The 21,153-nt window shown below is 37.6% G+C and overlaps 1 protein-coding gene and 1 pseudogene across 1 annotated transcript in view; both read left to right on the top strand.

Annotated features, from left to right (window-relative positions):
- Nucleotides 1–21,153, top strand: part of NDST3 (N-deacetylase/N-sulfotransferase (heparan glucosaminyl) 3) — a 380,811-nt gene that overhangs the window by 308,691 nt on the left and 50,967 nt on the right. The window contains exons 7-8 of the mRNA XM_006881068.1: nt 7,543–7,725; nt 10,187–10,283. Of these exons, the coding sequence (XP_006881130.1) occupies nt 7,543–7,725; nt 10,187–10,283 (280 nt within the window). The remainder of the gene's footprint in view (nt 1–7,542; nt 7,726–10,186; nt 10,284–21,153) is intronic.
- Nucleotides 15,452–16,356, top strand: LOC102857188 (annotated as a pseudogene).

Raw genomic sequence — 21,153 nt, 5'->3', positions numbered from 1 at the left:
TTCTATCATCCCTAGTCATTGTCCAGCTCTCTGAAGCATAGCAAGTAATGACAAAGACCCTGGCGTATATCAGGTAGACCTTAGTCTCCAGACTGACATCATTGCTCCTCAGCACCTTTGGAGACATCTCTGACAGCAGACTTTCCCAATGCAAGTCATCTTTTAATCTCCTGGCTACTGGTACCAAGAGTGTTGATTGTAGAACCAAGCAAACTGAAGCTGTCAACAATCTCAATCTCTTCACCATCTATTATGATGCTGAAAAAAGTAAAACAAGCCCATGAGAGTCAAAATACATCCTTGAATGTATTTCATAAGAATTTAAAGGGTATCTCAAAAAATAGATTTGACATGCTAAACACTAATGACCAAAGATCAAGCAAGTTCTGGGATGACATCAAGGATATAATACATGATGAAATCAAAATATTATTAAGAAGAAATAAAATAAAATACAAATTATCAGAACAGAATAGAATCTGATACTTGGTCTTGAAGTGTAGCTAAATAGAAATTGAAGAAATTATAAGATAAAGAGCTGATAAAAGAGTTCAAATTTCACCTCAAGAAGAAAAAGATACTATTATAATTAAATGTGCAAATATCCAAAGCTAAAAGGCCGAGTGGAAAGAACATACTCAGCATTTATCAAGCAAAAAGAAATGAAGAAACATTTAGGCCTCAAATTGTGTATCGAAGGAGATGTTGTGGGGGAAAATCGAACAGCACAAGAAGCACCAAAAGAAGATGGAAGGAATATGCAGTTACTGCTCAAAAAATAATTAGTTGGCATCTAACCATTTCAGGAGGTGGCATATGATCAAAAACAATAATGTTGAAGTAATCATTTCAAGCTATACTAAAGGCATTGACTGAAAGCAAATTTCTGTGAATTTAATGTAATAACAGTTGAGAAGATTCAACAAAGCTATCCAACAATAAAGGCTCTGGCTTATCTATGCCAAGAAGTTTGGAAACAGCTATTTGGACAGTGAATTGGAAGAGATTCATATTTTTGTTCATTCCAAAGAAAAGTGATCCAACAGAATGTAGAAATTATGGAATACTGTAATTAATATCACATGTAGGTAAAATCTTGCTGAAGATAATTAAAAACAGTTACAGAAATTTGTCAACAGGGACCTTCCAGAAATTCAGTCTGGTTTCAGAAGAAAACTTGGAATTAGGGATATTATTGCTGATGTCAGATGATTTGGGGAATAAACAGTTGTGTCCAGACAGTCTTCTTCAGAGTATTCCCATGGAATCTGCAGCTGGATCACCAGCAATGATTCTTTCACTTTTAAGCATTAGGGACCTCTCCAAACCTGCAACATTAGAATCTCTGAATGAAACACCTGGTGAGAAACTTTTAAAAGCTTCGTAGATGGTCAATATATATACCAAAGTCCTTGATTCTTTGGCCATTTAGAGGAATTCAAATGAAATGAGCAAAAAAATAGGCAGGTAGGGTGGAAGAGAAGGCAGGAATGATGAAAAGGAAGGAAGGAGGGAGGGAGGAAGGAAGGAAGGAAGGAGAGAGAAATGACTAGAGAGAGGAGGGAGGAAGGAGGAAAGGAGAGAAGGGAAGAAGAGAGAGGGGGAAAGGTGAAGAAGAACAGGACCTGAAGAACAGAGATGAAGGAAAAATTTTCCACTGTAAGCTCTTTTGTCCCTCCTTAATTCTGGATCCTTTCTAATTCTGGATCCTTTTATGAACAAAACTCAAAGCAGTGAGCATCATATTTGTACACACCTAGAAACAGGAAAAGCATCTGGTACTTGGTTGATGCTAAGAAAAACGGCTGTAACATTGAATTGTTGTGCGGGAACTTGAATAACATAATTTATCACTAAAATTACAACTAACATATTTTTCCACACTTCTGTTCTCACTACTTTTTTCTTACTTTAAAAAAAATTAACATTTTTCTTGCATGATGTACATTTTTTTCCTTTTCCTTTTTTTTTCTTTTTAGAAAGTTATTGTTTGAGAGTAATGTCTTTTGATACCAGGAAATAGTATCCTGAATGACGTTGAAAGCTCCCCCTACCCTTTATTTTTTTTAATCAATACATGTTAAAGTAACAAGCCCTTGGGGCTGGGGGAAGTGGGGGGAAGCCACAATTCTTGGCCTGTTGAGTGAGATTTTTTTTGTACCAGCACCTATGTTTTGGCCTTTACTCATTTTGGTAGCATTATCCATAGCCAGAATTTATCAGATTCACATGGTTTGATCTGGAAAATGTAGATAAAGGCTCCCAATAGCTTTTTCTTAGGTACAAGGTTTATCAACTATGTCTGTTTTCTTGTTAATAAATAACAATGTATGTGGTATTTGGCTCTTACAAGAAAGAAAAGCCCTGGTTAAGTATAGAGTTATATATATAAATATATACACACACGCACTAAAAATAATGTTTTTTATCTGATAAAGTTTATGCCTTTCACAAAATAACTAATGATCTGAGTTTTAAGCAACTAATTAGTCTTATTTTAGTAACAATTACACATACCATATTTATAGCAAAGTTGTTTTACAGATGCAGTTGTACCTGCATTTCTTTTCTTATTGGAACTACCAAATATTAGATAATTTATTTTAATACTTTCTGACTTTTTTTTACACCCTCAGTTCTGATTTTTAAATTGCAAACATACCTTTAGTTAAAAACTAGTATGTATTTTTCTAAGTTGATAACCTTTTCTTCAGGCTTTTCTTTTGTTTCCTTTTGTGCCATGAAGGAATTGTCAGGTGAGAAATTGCCAAGAGATAAAGTGACATTATAAATGTCATAGGTCAGAACAGGACGAGGAAAAAAATTGCTAATTGCACAATATATCCTTATTTTTTTCTCACTAGTCCTCTTTCTTGGTATGCATAGTTTCATAACTTAAAAACAACCAAGAGAACTTGAGGAGGTTACATATTAAACAAAAGATAACGAATAGTCCATGTCAAGGGAGACTTGTGATTTGTGGGGGGGAAAAATTAAAAGAAATTAAAATATTTTATGTTATAGAGAATGATATTCCCTTATATTTCTTTAAAAGCACAAAACAAAATCTCAGTCTTGAGTCTTGAGTTTAAAGTGGCATAGGGTGACAGGCCCTAGGAAAGAAGTAAAAAATAACTTTGAAATAGCCCTTTTACTTTTAGTGCTCTTTGCATTATGCTAAAATGGACATAGAAAATTAGAATTGAAAACCTGGGAAAGGTTTAATGTCTGCAGGCTAAGTAGCTTTTCTTTGACAAAAGTTCAGCCCCTTGTAAGTATTATCACATCCTTGCAAATCAGGTTGGATTTCAGCAAAAGCAATGTTATTAACTCACTCATGACTCAATTTGAATTGCCCGTCTCTCTCAGAGAAAGTGGCTTTTTTTTAACCTTCTATAGTGAAGCGGTTAGAAAAGTAGCACTCTGCTTTGATTGTCACAGAATAAAATGTTTTTCAAAGTTTAAGAGAATTTAGAGGAAGGTCAAATGTGTTAGTATTACAAAGTCACCCAGTATCTCTAAGTTTCTTTCCAGGTATCAAAATTAAATGTAGACATACACATTTCTTAATTTTTCATAAAAACAAAGCAAAAAAGTTGATCCAGAGGCTATCTAGGTTAAGAAAAAAATACATGTTTATATTTATATATGTTTTACATTGTGTTAAAGTTTTTGTAAATAAAAAGGCATCTTGGAATATTCTGCTACATTGAAAAGAATGTAGTGTATAAAATAAATTAGTGAAGACTGCTTCTAACAGAAAGTTCTACAATACCTTTCAAATTTAATCATGATTTTCATAAGTTTCTCAATCGCAGACTGTCTTGAGATACTTTGGAAGAGAAAAGAAGGTGAAGTTTTAAACAAGAATTAAGTTACAAAACTGAAGCAACTATAGAACATAAACCAGAAGGTTAAATTTTATAAGTCTCATTCTTTTGCAACAGAAAGCAAAATGTTAATCTCACTGATCAAATTCACTAACAGTATCATCCTGCTTGTGGTGTTACTTCTTTGTGCTATCACTTCAACCATGACTCATAGCAATCCTGTGAACAGTGTTTCAGAATCTTGCCTATTGTGCACCATCCTTATGGTCTCTGCCAGGTTCAAGCCCAACGCTGAAGTTACTGTGTCAATCCTTAGTTGAGAGTTTTCCTTTCTTTCATTGACCTTCTAACCTTACCCAGAATGATGTCTCTTTCCGAGCACTGGCCCTCTCCACAGAACATGATCTAAGAATATGAGATGAAGTTTCACCATCTTTGCCCTTAAGGAGCACTCTGGTTGCACTCCCTACATGATAGATTTGTTATTCGGCTGTCAATGTCAGTATTTTCAAATGTTCAGTACTCTTTGCCAACATCAAAATTCAAAGGAATTGATTCTTCAGTCTTCCTTATTCATTGTACAAAGCAATTGGAAATACCATAGCTTGGGTCAAAGCCTCCTTAGTATTTAAACTGATCTTTAGTACTTTGGAGAGGTCTTTGACAGCAGGTTATCCCAGTGCTCGATTGTGGTGTTTATTGTGAATCGAAGTAAAATGAAATCATTGACAACTTCAGTCTTTCCTCCGTTTATCATAATATTGCCAATGTGATTCTGCTGGTAGCTCCTTAAAGTCACTCTTAAGTTATTTTCTTTGTGAAAGTTGAAGATTTAATAAACATTCAAAGTAATTAAAAACACAGTTAAATATTCTTGATCACAATTAAAGCTTTTCATCAGAAAACCCTGCAGAAATATATAAAATGTAGAAATTATAAAAATGAATATTTGTAAGCAATCCCATTATAAAATAAACTTTAATAATAAAGTACATTCATTCCAAAAAAAGAAAGGCTTGCAGAATTTGATCCATAGGCTATAGACTATTACTGTGTGTGTGTGTTTTTAAAAAAAAAAAATTCATGCCTATCATTTTTCTGATTCATTCTTATTCACTTTTTCTGTATCAAATCTTACTATAATATTTTCTCTTTACCTTTACCTCTCTACTTCATTGAATTGTATTTAGTAATTCTTTCAGCTTTCTAATGAATTAATCTTTTGTATTCATTAATATGATGATTGTAATAACAGTTATTACTATTCATTCCCATGATGGTATATATTTTAGGAAAGTTCTATTACCACATGAATTATTATGATTCCATTTATAGTAGCATAAATGCTACAGAGTTTTTTGTCTTTGAAATCTCATATCAAGGAGTTCTTTTTCTATTTGTAAGTATCTAACCAACAAAAACCATTGGTAGCCACTTAAACCAATTGTTTCAAAAATGGCCAGAGTCCATCCTAGAACAATTTTTTTCATATCTACAAAACTAAAATTTATTTTACTAATAAAAGTTCCTTCACATTTGCAGTAGTTTCTTTTTTCAACGCATTAATTGAATCTTGGTCAGCTGCTTCTATAAAAAGAGTTCATTTTATCTGCCCCAAGCTTTGAAGACTATTTTTTTATTTTATTAATTTTAATGAATATTTACAGAGATTTTGGATTTACATTCATTCATCGTTGCACTTTTCTTCCTTCCCAGTCCTCCCCTCCCCCCAGTTCACTCCTCTCTTTGAAAAGTAGAAGAAAAATTCTTTCATTGGTATACAATCCCATCACACACACCCCACACTGCCCCAAGTACACTCCACTATGCAACCTTAATCCTCGACTCTTGTGATAAATATAATACCCTATCATATATCACTTTTAAATTGTTCTCTCCCTCATCTGTTTAAATGCAGTATACATAGGAAGATATAAGATAGAGGGAATAGAGGACTGTTTGCTATGGTGTTGGTTCTAACTTACAGCAGCCCCTGGATGTCAGTGTCCAAGAAGTCCCCAGTGACTGGTTTTCTGGAAGTAGACTTCGGGGTCTTTCTTCCAAGTCACCTTTGAGTAAATGTGAAATGCCAGCCATTCGATTATCACCCAAGTGTATTTAACCATTTGTACCACACAGGAGCCGCAGTATGTGTGTGTGTGTGTGTGTGTGTGTGTGTGTGTGTGTGTGTGTATCCCCATACTCACATTTATACACACACACACATATATATATATACATATCTATATATCTGTATACACATACACAAACTTATGTATGTATGTATGTATGTATTGCAAATAGTTGTTGAATCTCATCAAGTTGGAACCAACACATAGCTGACCCTCATGCAGTTTTCAAAGGCAATAAATTTCACAGGAGGTGATTGCCATCCTTCTCTTGAGAGCAGCTGGTGGATTCAAACCAGGTGCTCTGGGGATTGTAGCACAGCTTCTTACCACTAAGCCAAATTCAACAAATACAGGGAAACATTTTCAGAATGTTATTGTCACTGTTGTGTGCCATCAAGTCATCTGTACCTCATAGTGAATAGCTCTGAACTCTGCCCTGTCCTGAGACAGTCTCACTGACTCCGACACACCTACCACCATTATCCCATTTACTGTATCAATCCTCATAGGAGTTCTTCTCTCCTGTGTTGTTCCCTTCACCCTCCCAAGCATGATGTCTTTCTCCAAAAACTGGTCCCTCCAGCTACGTACCCAAAGTATGTGCGACAGAGCTTCAGAATCTTAGCCTCCAAGGAAAAACTTGGTTTCACACTCTCCAACACAGGCTTATCTTCTTTGTAGTCCATGGTATATTCAATACTCTTCTCCAGTACCACATCTCAAAGACATTGATTCTTCTTGTCATTCTTAATCATTGTCCAGCTCTCTTATGTATAGCAAGTAATTGCAAAGACCATGGTCTGGATCAGGTTCACCTTAGTCCCTAAACTGACATCATTCCTCTTTAGCACTTTGGGGAGGCCCTTAGTAGTATATATGTTTATTATTCTGCTCCAGTCTAATTATACTGTCCAAGGCCATGGAGTGAATTCCAATTTACAGTGACCCTCATTTAAATTTTCAGACTATAAATACTTACAGGAGAAGACTGCTCATATTTCAGAATGGGCTGGTAGATTCTAACTGCAGATCTTTTTAATGAGAAGCCTGGTAAGCTTCACATATAGCAGATAATAGATGTTAGGTTCATTTCTGTTGTAAAATACATGAACGTTTTCAGAAAAATGATACTCATGTCTTGCTATAATATATACTCTAGTGTGCCCTTGGAGAGGGACATCATGCTTGGGAGGGTGCAGGGACGGCGTAGGAGGGGAGGACCCTCTATGAGGTGGATTGATTCCGTGACGGGTAATGGGGATGGCAGTGTCAGAGACAGTGCGATTGGCACAGGACAGAGCAGAGTTTAGGGCTGTTGTACATAGGGTCGCTATGAATCGCAAGCAACTCAATAGCACATAGCAACAACAACAGTATGCATAATGGCATCATTTTAAATATGAATTTAAAGAATGTGAAGAATTCAAATATGAATTTGAAGAATTCAAAAGCCCTTCATGAATTGAAGCCTGTCTAGAATAATACTTAAAAAAAAAACAACAATCTAGCCTGTGATTGCATTGCCCCCTTCTGTTGAGACAATTTATGTTTACGCACCTATTCATCTTTGCCATTTTCAGATCAGCATTTTCATGACTCATTTGTCCAACTATGGAAATGATCGGCTTGGCTTGTACACATTTGTTAACCTGGCCAATTTCGTCCAGAGCTGGACTAATCTGCGTCTTCAGACTCTGCCTCCGCTGGAACTGGCTCAAAAGTATTTTGAGCTCTTCCCTGAGCAGAAAGACCCTCTCTGGCAGGTAAGACTGGATCAGTCCTTTTATTAATCGTTGGTATAATTACTAAGCAGGATCAACATGAGTAATCTTCGTCAGTGTGATTTATAGCTCCTGAAAACTTGCTGGAGGGTCAGCTATGAGTCAGTTCTGACGCCACAGCTTATAACAACAAGAATAGCTTAACTGGTGTAATTACTTACTTTGGAAGCAGGAGTGGCATCCACATCCTAATCAACATGCCTATGGAAAATCTATGAACTTTGAGAAATGTCAATAGTTATAGAAAGGCTTCAGGCCTTTTGTTCATGGGGTGCCTATGAGTCGTGCTCGACGGCAATCAACAACAACAACAATCCTCTGAATGTATCTTGTGGTTCTGTGAGATAAGCCATTGTCAAATAAGTGAAGATTATTTTTGGAGGTAAAATTTTGGAGAATTTTAGTAGATTTGAGAAACTTCTTTTTATTGAATTACAGTATTTGTATTTTTGCTACATCTAGAGCCAGATTCTCTGATCCCATGGCCATTAAAAATTATAAAATTTTGAAAGCTCAGTGAGGGATTTAATGGATATAATGATTGTAGTTAGGAGTTAAGGCTCAATTGGGAGACTGTAATAATCTGAGGGAGCAGGAGGCAATTAGCAGGGTATGTGTTAGGCAAGCAACCAGCGGGCAAGCCTGAGACCATGCACACCTCTCTCACTCCTGAATGCATTAGGGTGGGAAGTTCAGAACTGATGTCTGCCTTTTGAGCCATGTGAGCAGGAGAATGAAGAAAGCATTCAGAAGTTCCAGGTGGAGTTCATTTGAAAATGGAGGAAGTATTTCATGGTTTGAAAAATCAAACAAGCTAGGTTCTTAAAATATAATTTTCAGTATGATATGGCATATTCAAAGTATCCTATAATAATTGCCCCAGATTTGAAAGGATAGATTTTTGTGTCAAAACAATTCAGAAACACACTTTGAACCTAAGTTCCCATTCCATGATTTCGGGAGAGTAAAATTCTTGACAATTAAAAATATTTGCTAATTAATTTAATCCTTACAACCACCCTGTATGGCAGATACAGTTATTATTCTCATTCTGCCAATGAGGCAGTGGCATCAAAACACTTGAAAAGGACACACAGCTAGTATATAATAATATGGGCATTAATTCCAGGTTGTTTGGCTCCAGAGTTGTATTGTTAATCAGGTGTAAATGCTACTAGAGGGTCATTGATGGAGTTGATGGTAAAACAATGGAGAATCTAAAGTTGAACTGAGTCATTCAACAAATTGATGTGGTAGTAAATTCTGAATTCCCCCTTCAGTTCATCTCTAAACTATAAATTCATTTCTTCCAATAAAAAACCAAATCAACTCAGCAAAAGAAAAAACTACATTTTTAGTAGTTTTAGTAAAGTCAAGTGACTGGACAGCGTGTTATTTTCAGTCTTTATACCAAGCATCTTTTAATTTTACCCACTTCAAAACACCACCAGTATTAACTTCTGAAAAGATGCAATTTTCCTCCTAATTTAACATCTTATTTTAAATTGAAATCATGATTATTTCAGGTTATAGGTTTGCAACCATTTTTTTTTCCAGGAAAGTAGCCAAAAAGAATACCCTCACGTAATTTCCAGCATCTGTTCATTTAACTACACAAAACTCTGGTATTAATTGAGTCGAGATAGAAAGTGGTACCTTTTGGCTACTTCTGACAATAAGAATAAAAAAATACTGTCATTCTTCACACTTGGCCTACATAATATGTGCTATGCAGTTAGAATTAAAGGGTGTTTTCAGATAGATTTTGCACACTGTGTGTGTCAGTTTTAAGTACTGTAGATCAAAAGCTGAAACCCTAAGGGAGTAATTCACCCTCATTTTGCCCTTTTGCTAAAATTCAGAACTTTTAAACATCACAGCCTCTAATGTTACATTCTTAGATATACATTTACTGACCTTGGAAGGCAGCTGAAAGGAATCCACTATCAGCTATCTCTTTAACTAGTATTTTTATGGCCAGATTCTTATCCCTTTGAAGCACAGCAGGAAAGCTTAAAATTAACATTGAATAAAAATCTGGTACTTTATATTTCATTTATTTATTGAATACTGAGAGTGTATCTTCTTTTAGGTTAGCATATAACACAGTCTTTGACAAGAACGTTCACTAATTAAAAAAGAAAAAAAAATAAGACATATAGCTACTAGCAGCTGAAAAATAGACTAAAACCTCAATAGTATGAGGCTGTTTACCTGTAGTAAAAACGCCTTCAGTCCCTCAACTCCTCAGTAGACTCTCAACTTTAGCGTAGAAAGGAATGATGTGAAAGCTGTTTTGATGTCCTCTCAAGGCTTTTCTTTTTAAAAGGAGTCCTGTGGACTTGTTTTCTGGGTTATCTTTTAAGTTGAAAGTGAACACAAACACATAGACTGCAAATTTTTTTTAAAAACCCTAATAACTCTATATTCTTCTCCCATTTAGAATCCTTGTGATGACAAACGCCACAGAGATATTTGGTCTAAAGAAAAAACCTGTGATCGCTTACCAAAATTCTTGGTAATAGGACCCCAGAAAACTGGTGAGAGCTTGTTTATGTTATGATTATTTAACTAGTATAAAAATCCTAATGATTAGACCATAAGTTCTTGTCACAACAAGGTTTTATGCTTCCAAGAAATGTCATTGAACAAATAATAAATATTATATTCTGACTTTGTTTAGCTCTGTAAATAAGGTATTTATGTATTTTCTAACTGTATTATTTTTTTAATTAAGAGAAAGCTTGAAAATAGATGTCATGCTGTTTAAATATTCAGCAGGAAATTCTATGAGAAATGGGCTTCCCCCCCTCCCAATGATTTGAATTGAAAAGTGTTGTAGTTAATATTTTTAAAAGCAAAGTTAATCAAGTGTTTAGAGAGTAGCTGACAGGATTTTGCAAAAAAAGTCAAAAGGGACACATATAAATACATGTCATATTTTGATATAATAAATCTGTTTTAGAGAGGGGGAAAAGAGCCTCTTAGGCTGCTATCATACTGATACACTTTACTTCTAAATTATTTCTTGCAGAGACAACTCTTTTTAACAGTCTGAAATCAGAATCCCCAGGCATAAACAAAACTTTGTGCTAAGAAATGTATTTATCAATATCCAAGAGAAAATCTTACTTACTTTTTTCCCTTAAACTGGTGTGCAGTTTTCCCTCACAAACTTATTTCTAATCTTATATTTCTTCTGATTTCTAAAAATCAATATTAAGATGAAGCCCAGTGAAAGTGTTAAGAAGCCAGATATTCATCCTGTGTCCCGCATGATTGATTATTTGAGTACTATAAATTTTGTCCTCACAGAAAACAGTCATTTCAACCATACCACCTCATAAGAAGAATGTATTCCCTATCCACACTCCTTTAGAAATAACTAGGAAGAATTCAATGTAATGTACACAAAGGTTAACCCATCCATTTTTCCAGTAGTCCTATTTGCAAATATTAAATTAAAAACAATAATATGTAAGACAAATACTTTACTTGTCCTTGGCTATTTCATGTCTTCTTTATTTTAAAAGGAACCCTAGTAGGGTGGTACATAACATGTCAGGGGGCTTGCTGAAAGGTTGGCAGTTTGAATCTGCCCCTTGCTAAAAAAATGGCCGATCTCCTACTCCCGTAAAGATTTCCAGTTGAATTGAATGTTTACCATCAAATCTGAACAGACCCATAACTGAACTCCCTTTGGGGTTTTGAAGCTATAAATTATACAGGAGGAGATTGCCTATCCTTCAGAGCCATGAGTGGATTGAAACCATCAGAAATACACAGCGTTTGAGATAGCAGCACAACTCCCTGTTACAGAGCGCGCCCATAAAGATTTGCCGCCTTGGAGACCTGACAGAGGGTCAGGTTGAACTGGAATGTATGGCAACCAGTTATTTATTTAAAATCAAGAGGCAAATGGAAAAACATTTAAAGTCTATTAGTTGAACTCCCACTGTCATCCTGTAGCCTTGCCATTACCAGCCACATCTGTGCTCTGAAGTTTGGCACGTTCGTATATCAAGCTGCTTCAGAAAGCCCTGCAGGACGTGCTTCCTCCTGTGTTGCTTTGGATATGCAGGCATTTTTAATATCACGGTTAGGTTGCAGAATTATTGCTTGTCACCTTAGACTCAGTTGGGTTTCCAAATATTTATGTAACAATTTATATATGACATTTAACTTTGGAAGGAACGTTTTTATCTACTTCCTATAGAAATTGATTTTCCCATCTTCACTGAAGCGTTAATTTATATGCAATATAATTCATAAGTTTTCAGCGTGCTGTTTGATACACTTTGGAAATTGTGTGCCAGTTGGATAACTGGACACAATTAAAATACAGAAACATTCTGTTACCCTAAAAAGTTTTTCTATGACACTTAGCAGTGTATTCCCAAACCCTATCCCCAAGCACACCAGAGCTACAACTTAAAAGCATCAGTTCTTCTGTTGTCATCCTTATTCATTGTCCAGTACTGGAGAAGAGTGCTGACCATCCCACAAACTTCCAGAGGAGCAAGCAGTTATGTCTTGGGGAAAGTGCAGCCAGTGTGTTTCTTCCTGGAGGCAAAGATGATGAAGTTTCATCTCCTATACTTAGGACACGTTGCTAGTGAGTCTATTCCTTTAGAAAGTACATCATGCTTGGAAAGGTCGGAAAAGGAAAGGAAGATCCTCAGTGAGATGGATTGACATGGTGACTTCATAAATAGGTGTGTCAGAGAGGATGGCACAGGATAGGGAAGGGTATGTGTCAGTTCCAACTCGATGGTACAAGACATGACATGATCCCCAAACGTAGGCAACCCCTGTCTACTTTCTGCCACAATAAGGGAAGCAGTTTAAACACACCAGCCACTCCAGGAGAGAAAGGTGAGGCAGTCTGATTTACAGCGTCAGAAATCTGATGGACAGTTACAGTCTGTTCTGCAAGGTCATGGAATTCAGAATCTACTCAGTAGCTGTGGATTTTTATCCACCTAGTCAGTTGTCATGAAGTCAGTTCAGCCTCTTGACAACCCCACCTGTGTCAAAAAGGAACTGCACCTTAAAGCCGATTTTTTTCAACTAGAACGTCAAATCTTTCTTTTGAGACTTCTTTGTGTGTGCTCAAACTTTCAGCCTTGTAGTTAACAGTCAAGTATGTTAACTCATTTATATCCAAGAAATCCTCTTCCACTATATTTTTAGCTTTATCATTTGATATAAATGGAATCATGCATGTGTCATCTTCTGTGCTTGACTTCATTCAGTGAATGGGTAAAGCTTATGAGCTTGCCCCATTTGCTCAAGTGTATCAGTATTTCACAAAGTTTCTATTAAATGGACAAAAATATCTCATTAACTGTATGAGAATTAAATGGCTTCATCTTTAACTTTGTTATTGTTGTTATATACCATTGAGTCAGCCGTGACTCATAAGGACTCTGTAAACCACAGATCAGACCTTTACTCTATCCTGCCTCATCCTTACCATCTCTGATATGTCAAGTACATTGTTACAGTCACTGGGGAATCCATACTTTGAGGGTCTCCCTCTCTTTCTCAGATCCCCCACCTTTCTAGCATGATGTCTTTTCCCAAGGACTGACTCCTTCTAAAAACTACCTAAAGCATTTGAAACAGTGTTTTAACATTCTAGCCTCTTCAGTTTTTCCAAAAGTGTATTTGTGAATAGTTTTGTATAGACTTGTGATAACCTGTATAGTTCTAAAGAAATGGACAGAATTATAAAAGGCAATGCTTTACTGAAAGTTATTTGAATGTGTCATATCTGTGATTATATAGTTGAATTATTGTTGCTGTTCATTGACCATCATGACTCAGAGCTTCTTCAGGTATGATAGAATGAAATGTTACAGGTCCTGTAACATTTACCACCGTTTAAAAATATATGCAAGATACTTTATATAGATAAAAGGTAATGTACAGGAAGTCTGATGGCTTAGTGGCAACAAGTTACACTGCCAACTCAAACCTTGTGGTTTGAATCCACTAGTTTCTCAAAGGCAGAAGAATGAACAGCCTCCTTCTGTGCAATTTACTGTCTCTGAAAACCCCCTGGAGGGTCAACTATGAGCTACTTCCAGCTCAGTAGTACATAACATACCAAGACTGTGTATAAGGAATGATGCACTTCATCAATCATTATATAGGTTTTTGCCACTGATAAATTACATTGTAACTCTTGCTTACCATGCAAAACAGTTAGATCTTATCTAAATTTTTCTTTGTTTCATAGTCATCATAAAAGTTAATTAAAACCAAATAGCATAATTTAACACCATTCTTAAACATGAAATATAGTAAAAATGTAATCAGTTGATCTAAGAAAATAGCTCACAACTGTTTTCTGTTTTCTCTTTTCACATTGTAATATCCAGATTCTTTACCTCATAAAGGTTTGCACTTTATTTTTAATAATATCTTAGCAAATGTAATCTCAGTAGAGCTATTATTTTAAAAACATACCTTAACAGTATTTGGGTATGAAAGATTAATACCTTTTAGATATTTTTGTCATAAATTACTTTACTTTGACCCTAAGAAAAACCAAATAGCTAAGTATTTTCTTCCTCAGTAATCAGGTAAGAAAAAAGCTTCATTGAGGGTAAATAATTTTTTTATTCAGGTTCTTATAGTTCATGATTGTTAAAAATAAACCAATTTACTTTAGGTTTCTATTTGACTACAAAGACCATGCCTTAATAAGAATAAAAATTGCCATAGATTTCTCTTCATAAAAGTTAAATTTGTTTGAGCAGTTTTTCCTCCAATTTTTTTTTGCTTTAAGTCTATGTTTTTCAAAGTATGATTCCCAAGCCAGAAATGTCAGCCTCAGCCATGAAAGCTTCTTAAAAGAAAACCCAAACCTTCTGCTTTCAAGTTAGTTCTGACTCATAGTGACCCTCCATCAAATTTCTGAAGCTGTGTGTGACTCAGAGAAAACTGCTCATCTTACTTCCTCCACACACATAATAGATTAGAACTGCTGACCTTTACGTTAGTAGCCCTGTTTGTTAGGCACTATACCACCAGAGAGTTTCTTAGAAATGTAAATTATTGGGAATCTGATAAAGGTGCTGAATCAGATTCTGCGAAATGAGCCCAGCTCCCTGTGCTGTATCAAACCCTTGAGAATCATTGTTTTAATTCAAGCTTATAAAGTCCATTTTCCCATTATATGTAAGAGATGCACATCCTCTATAGTTATCTATGAATAGAGAAAAACTGTTCACTGTTTGGCTCAGATGTAATCTAGAAATGTTGTTCTTTCCATTAATTTGCAGAAAATATTGCTGTTAACAGAGTCATTTTGAATTGTTTTCCTCTGGAATATAAATATGGTATATTTAAATATAATGCTAAAAAAAGTCTATTAGAAAGATAAGAATACTAAAAAAATGTGTAAAGATGGCAACAAGGCATTCTTTCTGGGGAAAAATAGTAGACTGATGTATCAAATTCAAAAAGGGTCTCCCATTGTGGACGGGTTCTGTTGGCACTCCCTGATTAATTTAAGACAGACTAGGAAGCAGGATGGGCCATCTACTTCCTAAATAAAAGGCTTTTGAAAGCCCTCTGAATGCTAAATAAAGAGGATAGTTATGAGGTCGGCAGCGGGGACGCCGGGGCTGAGGTGAAGCAATGGAGCAGGGAGAACTGGAGACAGACTGGCTGAGTGACTCACAGATCCAGGGGAACCATGGCTGACCAGCCGAAGCCTTTCAGTCCGATCAAGAACCTGCTGGCCGGCGGCTTTGGCGGCATGTGCCTGGTGTTCGTGGGACACCCTCTGGACAAGGTCAAGGCCCGATTGCAGACACAGCCCTCAAGTTCACCTGGACAGCCTCCCATGTATTCTGGGACCTTCAACTGTTTCCAGAAAACTCTTGTTAGAGAGGGTAGCACAGGTTTGTATCGGGGCATGGCTGCTCCTCTCATTGGTGTCACCCCCCATGTTTGCTGTGTGCTTCTTTAGATGATTTAGGGAAGAGATTGTAGCAGAAATCTCCAGAAGATGTGCTCAGCTACACGCAGCTGTTTGCAGCTGGGATGTTTTCTGGTGTCTTCACGGCAGGAATCATGACCTCAATAGAGCAGATCAAGTGCTTGTTACAGTTTCAGGCTTCTTTAGGAGAAACCAAGTACACTGGTGCCTTGGACTGTGCAAAGAAACTGTACAAAGAATCTGACATTCATGGCATCTTCAAGGGGACTGTGCTCGCCCTCATAAGAGATGTTCCAGCCTGTGGAATATATTTCATGATATATGAATGGCTGCAAAATATTTTTACTCCAGAAGGAAAGAGTGTCAGAGAGCTAAGTGCACCACAGATCCTGGTGGCTGGTGGCATTGCAGGGATATTCAACTGGACAGTGGCTATTCCTCCAGATGTGCTCAAGTCCCATTTCCAGATTGCCCCTCCTGGAAAATATCCTAATGGATTCAGAGATGTGCTCCGGGAGCCAATCCGGAATGAAGGCATCGCATCCTTGTACACAGGCTTCACTGCAGTCATGATCCAAGCCTTCCCAGACAACGTGGCCTACTTCCTTGGCTTTGACATTGCCATGAAGTTCCTTAGTTGGGGCACACCCAACTTGTAAGGCTGAAGGCTTCTCGAGGCTTCTGGATGCTGGAGCTGTTTGCTGAGGAGGAACAGTGGGCAGGACTTGGTAGTCTCAAAGGGTGAGGGAATGGGATGATGGGATCAGATCTCTGTGTGTCAACTTGGTGAGACAGTTGCCTTAATGACATCATCTGCCTCGTACAACTTGGTATGCCATTTTGAAACTTGAATTCACTTTTGTCAGTTTAAAAGAAAACTTTAAAAGAGGATTTTCTTGTCAGCTCGGAAGAAGATTTAAATATACAAGTCAGTAGCTTCTGGACCAGCTTCCCCTATAGCCAGAATGCCATGCGACCTACCTCTTGATTGTTGGCCTTTCTGCATCCAACATGCTCCTCATCAAAGAGAGAGAATCTTGGCCTCTCACTGGCAGCACTATGCATGGTTTTGACCTGCTGGGTTCTTCTTTGATTTCTAGGGTACCATCTAATCTTGAGCTGCATACGGAAATGTGAACTTGAGGTCCATATGTCTAGCCCTGTAGACTGGGCATAAGTGCCTATGGGCAGTAGCCCATCAGCAGTTGGGTTTTGGTTTCTTTATGCATGCGAGTAATTAAGAAGTAAAACTAGAGCATCCTGATATCCCTGGAAAAACTGGAGAACTTCCCCTACTATGTAGTGAACACAGTTTTGAATAGATAGGCCCAGCTTGCTGAGATAAGTGAGAAAGAAGGTGTAAGAAGGTTCCTTTGGCACACTCTCCTCTCATGAGAGCACCCAATTTTAACAGGAAGCAATAAATATTGTTTCTAAAAAAAAAAAAAAAAAGAGGATAGTTATAACAAGTGTACTGGTAGAGCCAAGATTGGAAATCAGTTGAAATGAGGAAAATCAATAACATCATCATTTAACAATTGGTACATAGGACATTTGTAGCTTGACTGTTGGAAAACTGGAAATTGTTAAAAATTAAATGGAATGCATGAATATCGACATACTAGGCGTTAGTGAGATGTGATGGACCAGCTATGGCCATTTTGAATCAGATAATCATATGATATACTATGCAGGGAATGAAAAACAGAAGAATGGTGTTGCATTTATGGTCAAAAAGTCAATTTCAAGTTCTATCCTGAAATACAGTGTTGTAAGTAATAGGATAATATCCCTACACATACAAGGAAGACCAGTTAACAGGACTATTATTCAATTATATGCTCCTACATCTAGTGCCAAAAAGGAAGAAATTGAGAATCTTTACCAAATTTTACAGTCTGAAATTGACCAAACAAGCATCAATGATAACTGGTGACTAGAATGCAAAAGTACGAAACAATGAAGAAAGAACAGTAGTTGGAAAATATGGGCTTGGTGATAGAAATCGGTCTGCAAATGGAATGATTGAATTTTATATTTACAATTACTTATTCATTGTAAATATTTTTTCTAAAAGACACAAAAGACAACTTTACACGTGGATTTCACCTCATGGGCTGTATTGGAACCAAACTGACCAAAATCTGGTGGAAGAAATCATTGGAGAAGCTCAATAACTGCAGTCAAAACTAGGCCTGGGGCAAACTGTGGATCAGATCATCAGTGACTCATATGCAAATTCAAATTGAGGCCAAATAAAATGAAAATGAGTCTGCAGGAACCATGGTGTGGTCTTGAATCAATTCCATTAGAATTCCATGATCATCTTAAGAATAGGTTTGAGGCAGTGAAGACCAGATGAGTTGTGAAATGATATCAAGGATATTATCCATGAAAAAAGCAAAAGGCAATTGCAAAAACAGAGGAGAAAGGAAAAATGGAAATGGATGTCAGATGTTACTCTAAAGATTGCACTAGAGTGTCAAGAACCCATATCTAAAGGAAAACATTTTGGAGTGAAAGAACTATACAGATTATTTCAAAGAGCAGGTCAGGAGGTTGTTGTTGTTGTTATGTGCCGTCGAGTCGTTTGCGACTCATAGCGACCCTATGCACAACAGCCCTAAACCCTGCTCTATCCTGCGCCAACCCCCCAACCGCACTTCCTCTGACACACCCATCCCGATTACCCAGTCACCGAATTAATCCATCTCATAGAGGGTCTTCCCCTCCTGCGCTGTCCCTCCACCCTCCCAAGCATGATGTCCCTCTCCAAGGACCCATCCCTCCTGGCAACATGTCCAAAGTATGTCAGACGAAGCCCCAGAATCCTTGCCTCCAAGGAGTAGCTTGGTTTAATCCTCTCCAAGATGAATCTGTTTGTTTTCCTGGCAGTCCATGGTGCATTCAGTACTCTTCTCCAGCACCACAGCTCAAAAGCATCCACTCTCCTTCTGTCCTTCCTAGTCATTGTCCAACTCTCTGATGCATAACAAGTGATTGCAAATACCATGGCCTGTATCAGGCGCACCTTAGTCTCCAGAGAGACACCGTTGCTCCTGAGTACTTTAGAGAGGTGCCTAACAGCAGACTTTCCCATCGCAATATGCTTTTTGATTTCCTGACTGCTGGTGCCAAGAGTGTTGACTGTGGAGCTGAGCAAACTGAAGCTGTGAACAATCTCAATCTCTTTGTCATCCATCCTGACTCTGCCAATTGGTCCAGTGGTGAGAATCTTTGTCTTCTTGACATTGAGCCTCAGTCCATACTGAAGGCTGCAGTCCTTGACCCTTCGCAGCAAGTGCATGAGGTCCTCCTCAGTTTCAGCAAGCAGGGTTGTGTCATCTGCATAACGCAGATTGTTAATAGATCTTCCACCAATCCTGATGCCACAATTCTCCTCATAGAGCCCAGCTTCTCGGATAATCTGCTCTGCATACATGTTGAAAAGGTATGGAGACAGGATGCACCCCTGGCGTACACCCTTCCCAATTTTGAACCATGCAGTGTTACCCTGCTCTGTTCTGACTACTGCCTCTTAGTTCAAGTACAGGTTTCGCATTAGCACAATTAAATGTTCTGGGAAGCAAAATATTATAATGGAAGGTGCAGAGAGCTTGAATTGGAGAATAAAAAGGGAAGAATTTGCTCTGCATTTCTCAAGCTGAAAGAACTGAAAAATAAATTTAAGCCTCCTGTTGCAAAGTTGAAAGATGCTATGGGTAATATATTGAATGATCCAGAAAGCAGCAAAAGAAGATGGAGAGAATACAGAGTCACTGTACCAGAAAAAATTGATTGAGAGGTAAAATTTCAGGAAGTACCGTAGGAACAGGAACCAATGGCAATGAAACAATAAGTGGAAGCTGCATTGAAGGCATTGGCAAAAAATAAGGCCTCAGAAATTGTTGGGTTACCAATTGGCTTGTTTCAGTTAACAGATCCAACCTTGGATGTACTCACCAGTTTATGCCAGGAAATTTGAAGGACTGCTGTCTGACCAATGGATTGGAAGAGGTTCATATTTTTTCCTATTCCCAAAAAAGGTGATCCAACTGAATGTGGAAATTATTGAACAATATCATTTATATCACATGCAAGCAAAATACTGCTGAATATCATTCAAAAATGGCTGGAACAGTACAATAGATAGAGAATTGCCAGAAGTTCAAGCAGGATTTAGAAGAGGCTGTGACACCAGGGATATAATTACTGATGCCAGATGGATCCTGGCTGAAAGTAAGGAATACTAGAAGAATGTCTATTTATGCTTTTCTGACTATACAAAGGCATGTGACTAGGTGGATCATGAAAAGTTATGGCTGGCATTGAGAAGAATGGGAGCCCCAGAGCACTTGATTGTGCTCATGAGGAACCTATAGCTGGATCAGGAGGCTGTTGTGTGAATGGAGCAGGGGAGCACTGCAGGGTTGGGGATTGGGTAGGGAGTACAACAGGGGTATAATCTATCTCCATACCTGTTCAATCTAAATGCTGAGCAAATTATCCAAGAAGCCGGACTCTATGAAGAGGTATATGGCATCGGGATTGGAGGGAAACTCATCAGTAACCTGCATTATGCAGATAATACAACCTTGCTTGCTGAAAGTGAGGAAGACTTGAAGCACTTGTTGCAGAAGATTAAGGAATGCAGCCTTCAGTATGGATTATATCTCAGTATCAAGAAAACAAATATTTTTATCTCTGGACCAATAAGCAAAGTCATAATGGATGGAGAGGAGAGTGAAACTGTCAATAGCTTCATCCTGCTTGGATCCATAATTAATACCCTTGGTACAAGCAGTCAAGAAATAAGGGAGACAGACACCTTGCACTGGAAAAATCTGCATTTAGGGATGTTTCCAAATTATTGAGGAGCCTATTGAGGAGTAGTAATGTCAGTTTGAGGACTAAGGGGCATCTGGTTCAGACCAGAGTCTTTCTGATTACTAGCTATGCATCAGAGACCTGGACAGTGAATAGGAATGACAGAATTGACATCTTTGAATTGTGGTGTTGGAGAAGAGTACTGAACATTCCATGGGCGGCCAAGAGAATGAATAGATATGTCTTGGAGAGGGAACAGTTGTAATTTTCGTTGGAGGCAAGGACGATGAGGCTTTGACTCACATATTTTGGACATATTGCTAGGAGGTGCTATTCCTTGGAGAGGGACATGATTCTGGGAAAGGGGGAGGGTTGACAAAGGAGAGGAAGACCCTCAACCAGACACAGAGACTGCTGCAGTGGGCTCTTGTGTGTCAGGAAGTGTGAGGATGGAGCACAACTGGACTAGGTTCAGATCTTTTGCTCATAGGTTCACTATGAGTCATACTTGACTCAGTGACACCTAATAACCACAACAACAGTGTATCCAATCTAGAGAAGCCAGTATGTCAGAAGATACTCTGAAAATTGCACTGGAGCGCAGACAAGTCAAAACACAGGGAAGAATT

Source organism: Elephantulus edwardii, unplaced genomic scaffold (genome assembly GCF_000299155.1).
Source record: "Elephantulus edwardii isolate Elephantulus edwardi_28Jun2011 unplaced genomic scaffold, EleEdw1.0 scaffold00012, whole genome shotgun sequence".
NCBI classification, from domain to species: Eukaryota; Metazoa; Chordata; class Mammalia; order Macroscelidea; family Macroscelididae; genus Elephantulus; species Elephantulus edwardii.
Note: the sequence above shows the minus strand (reverse complement) of the source record. Positions and strands in the feature narration are given on the sequence as shown.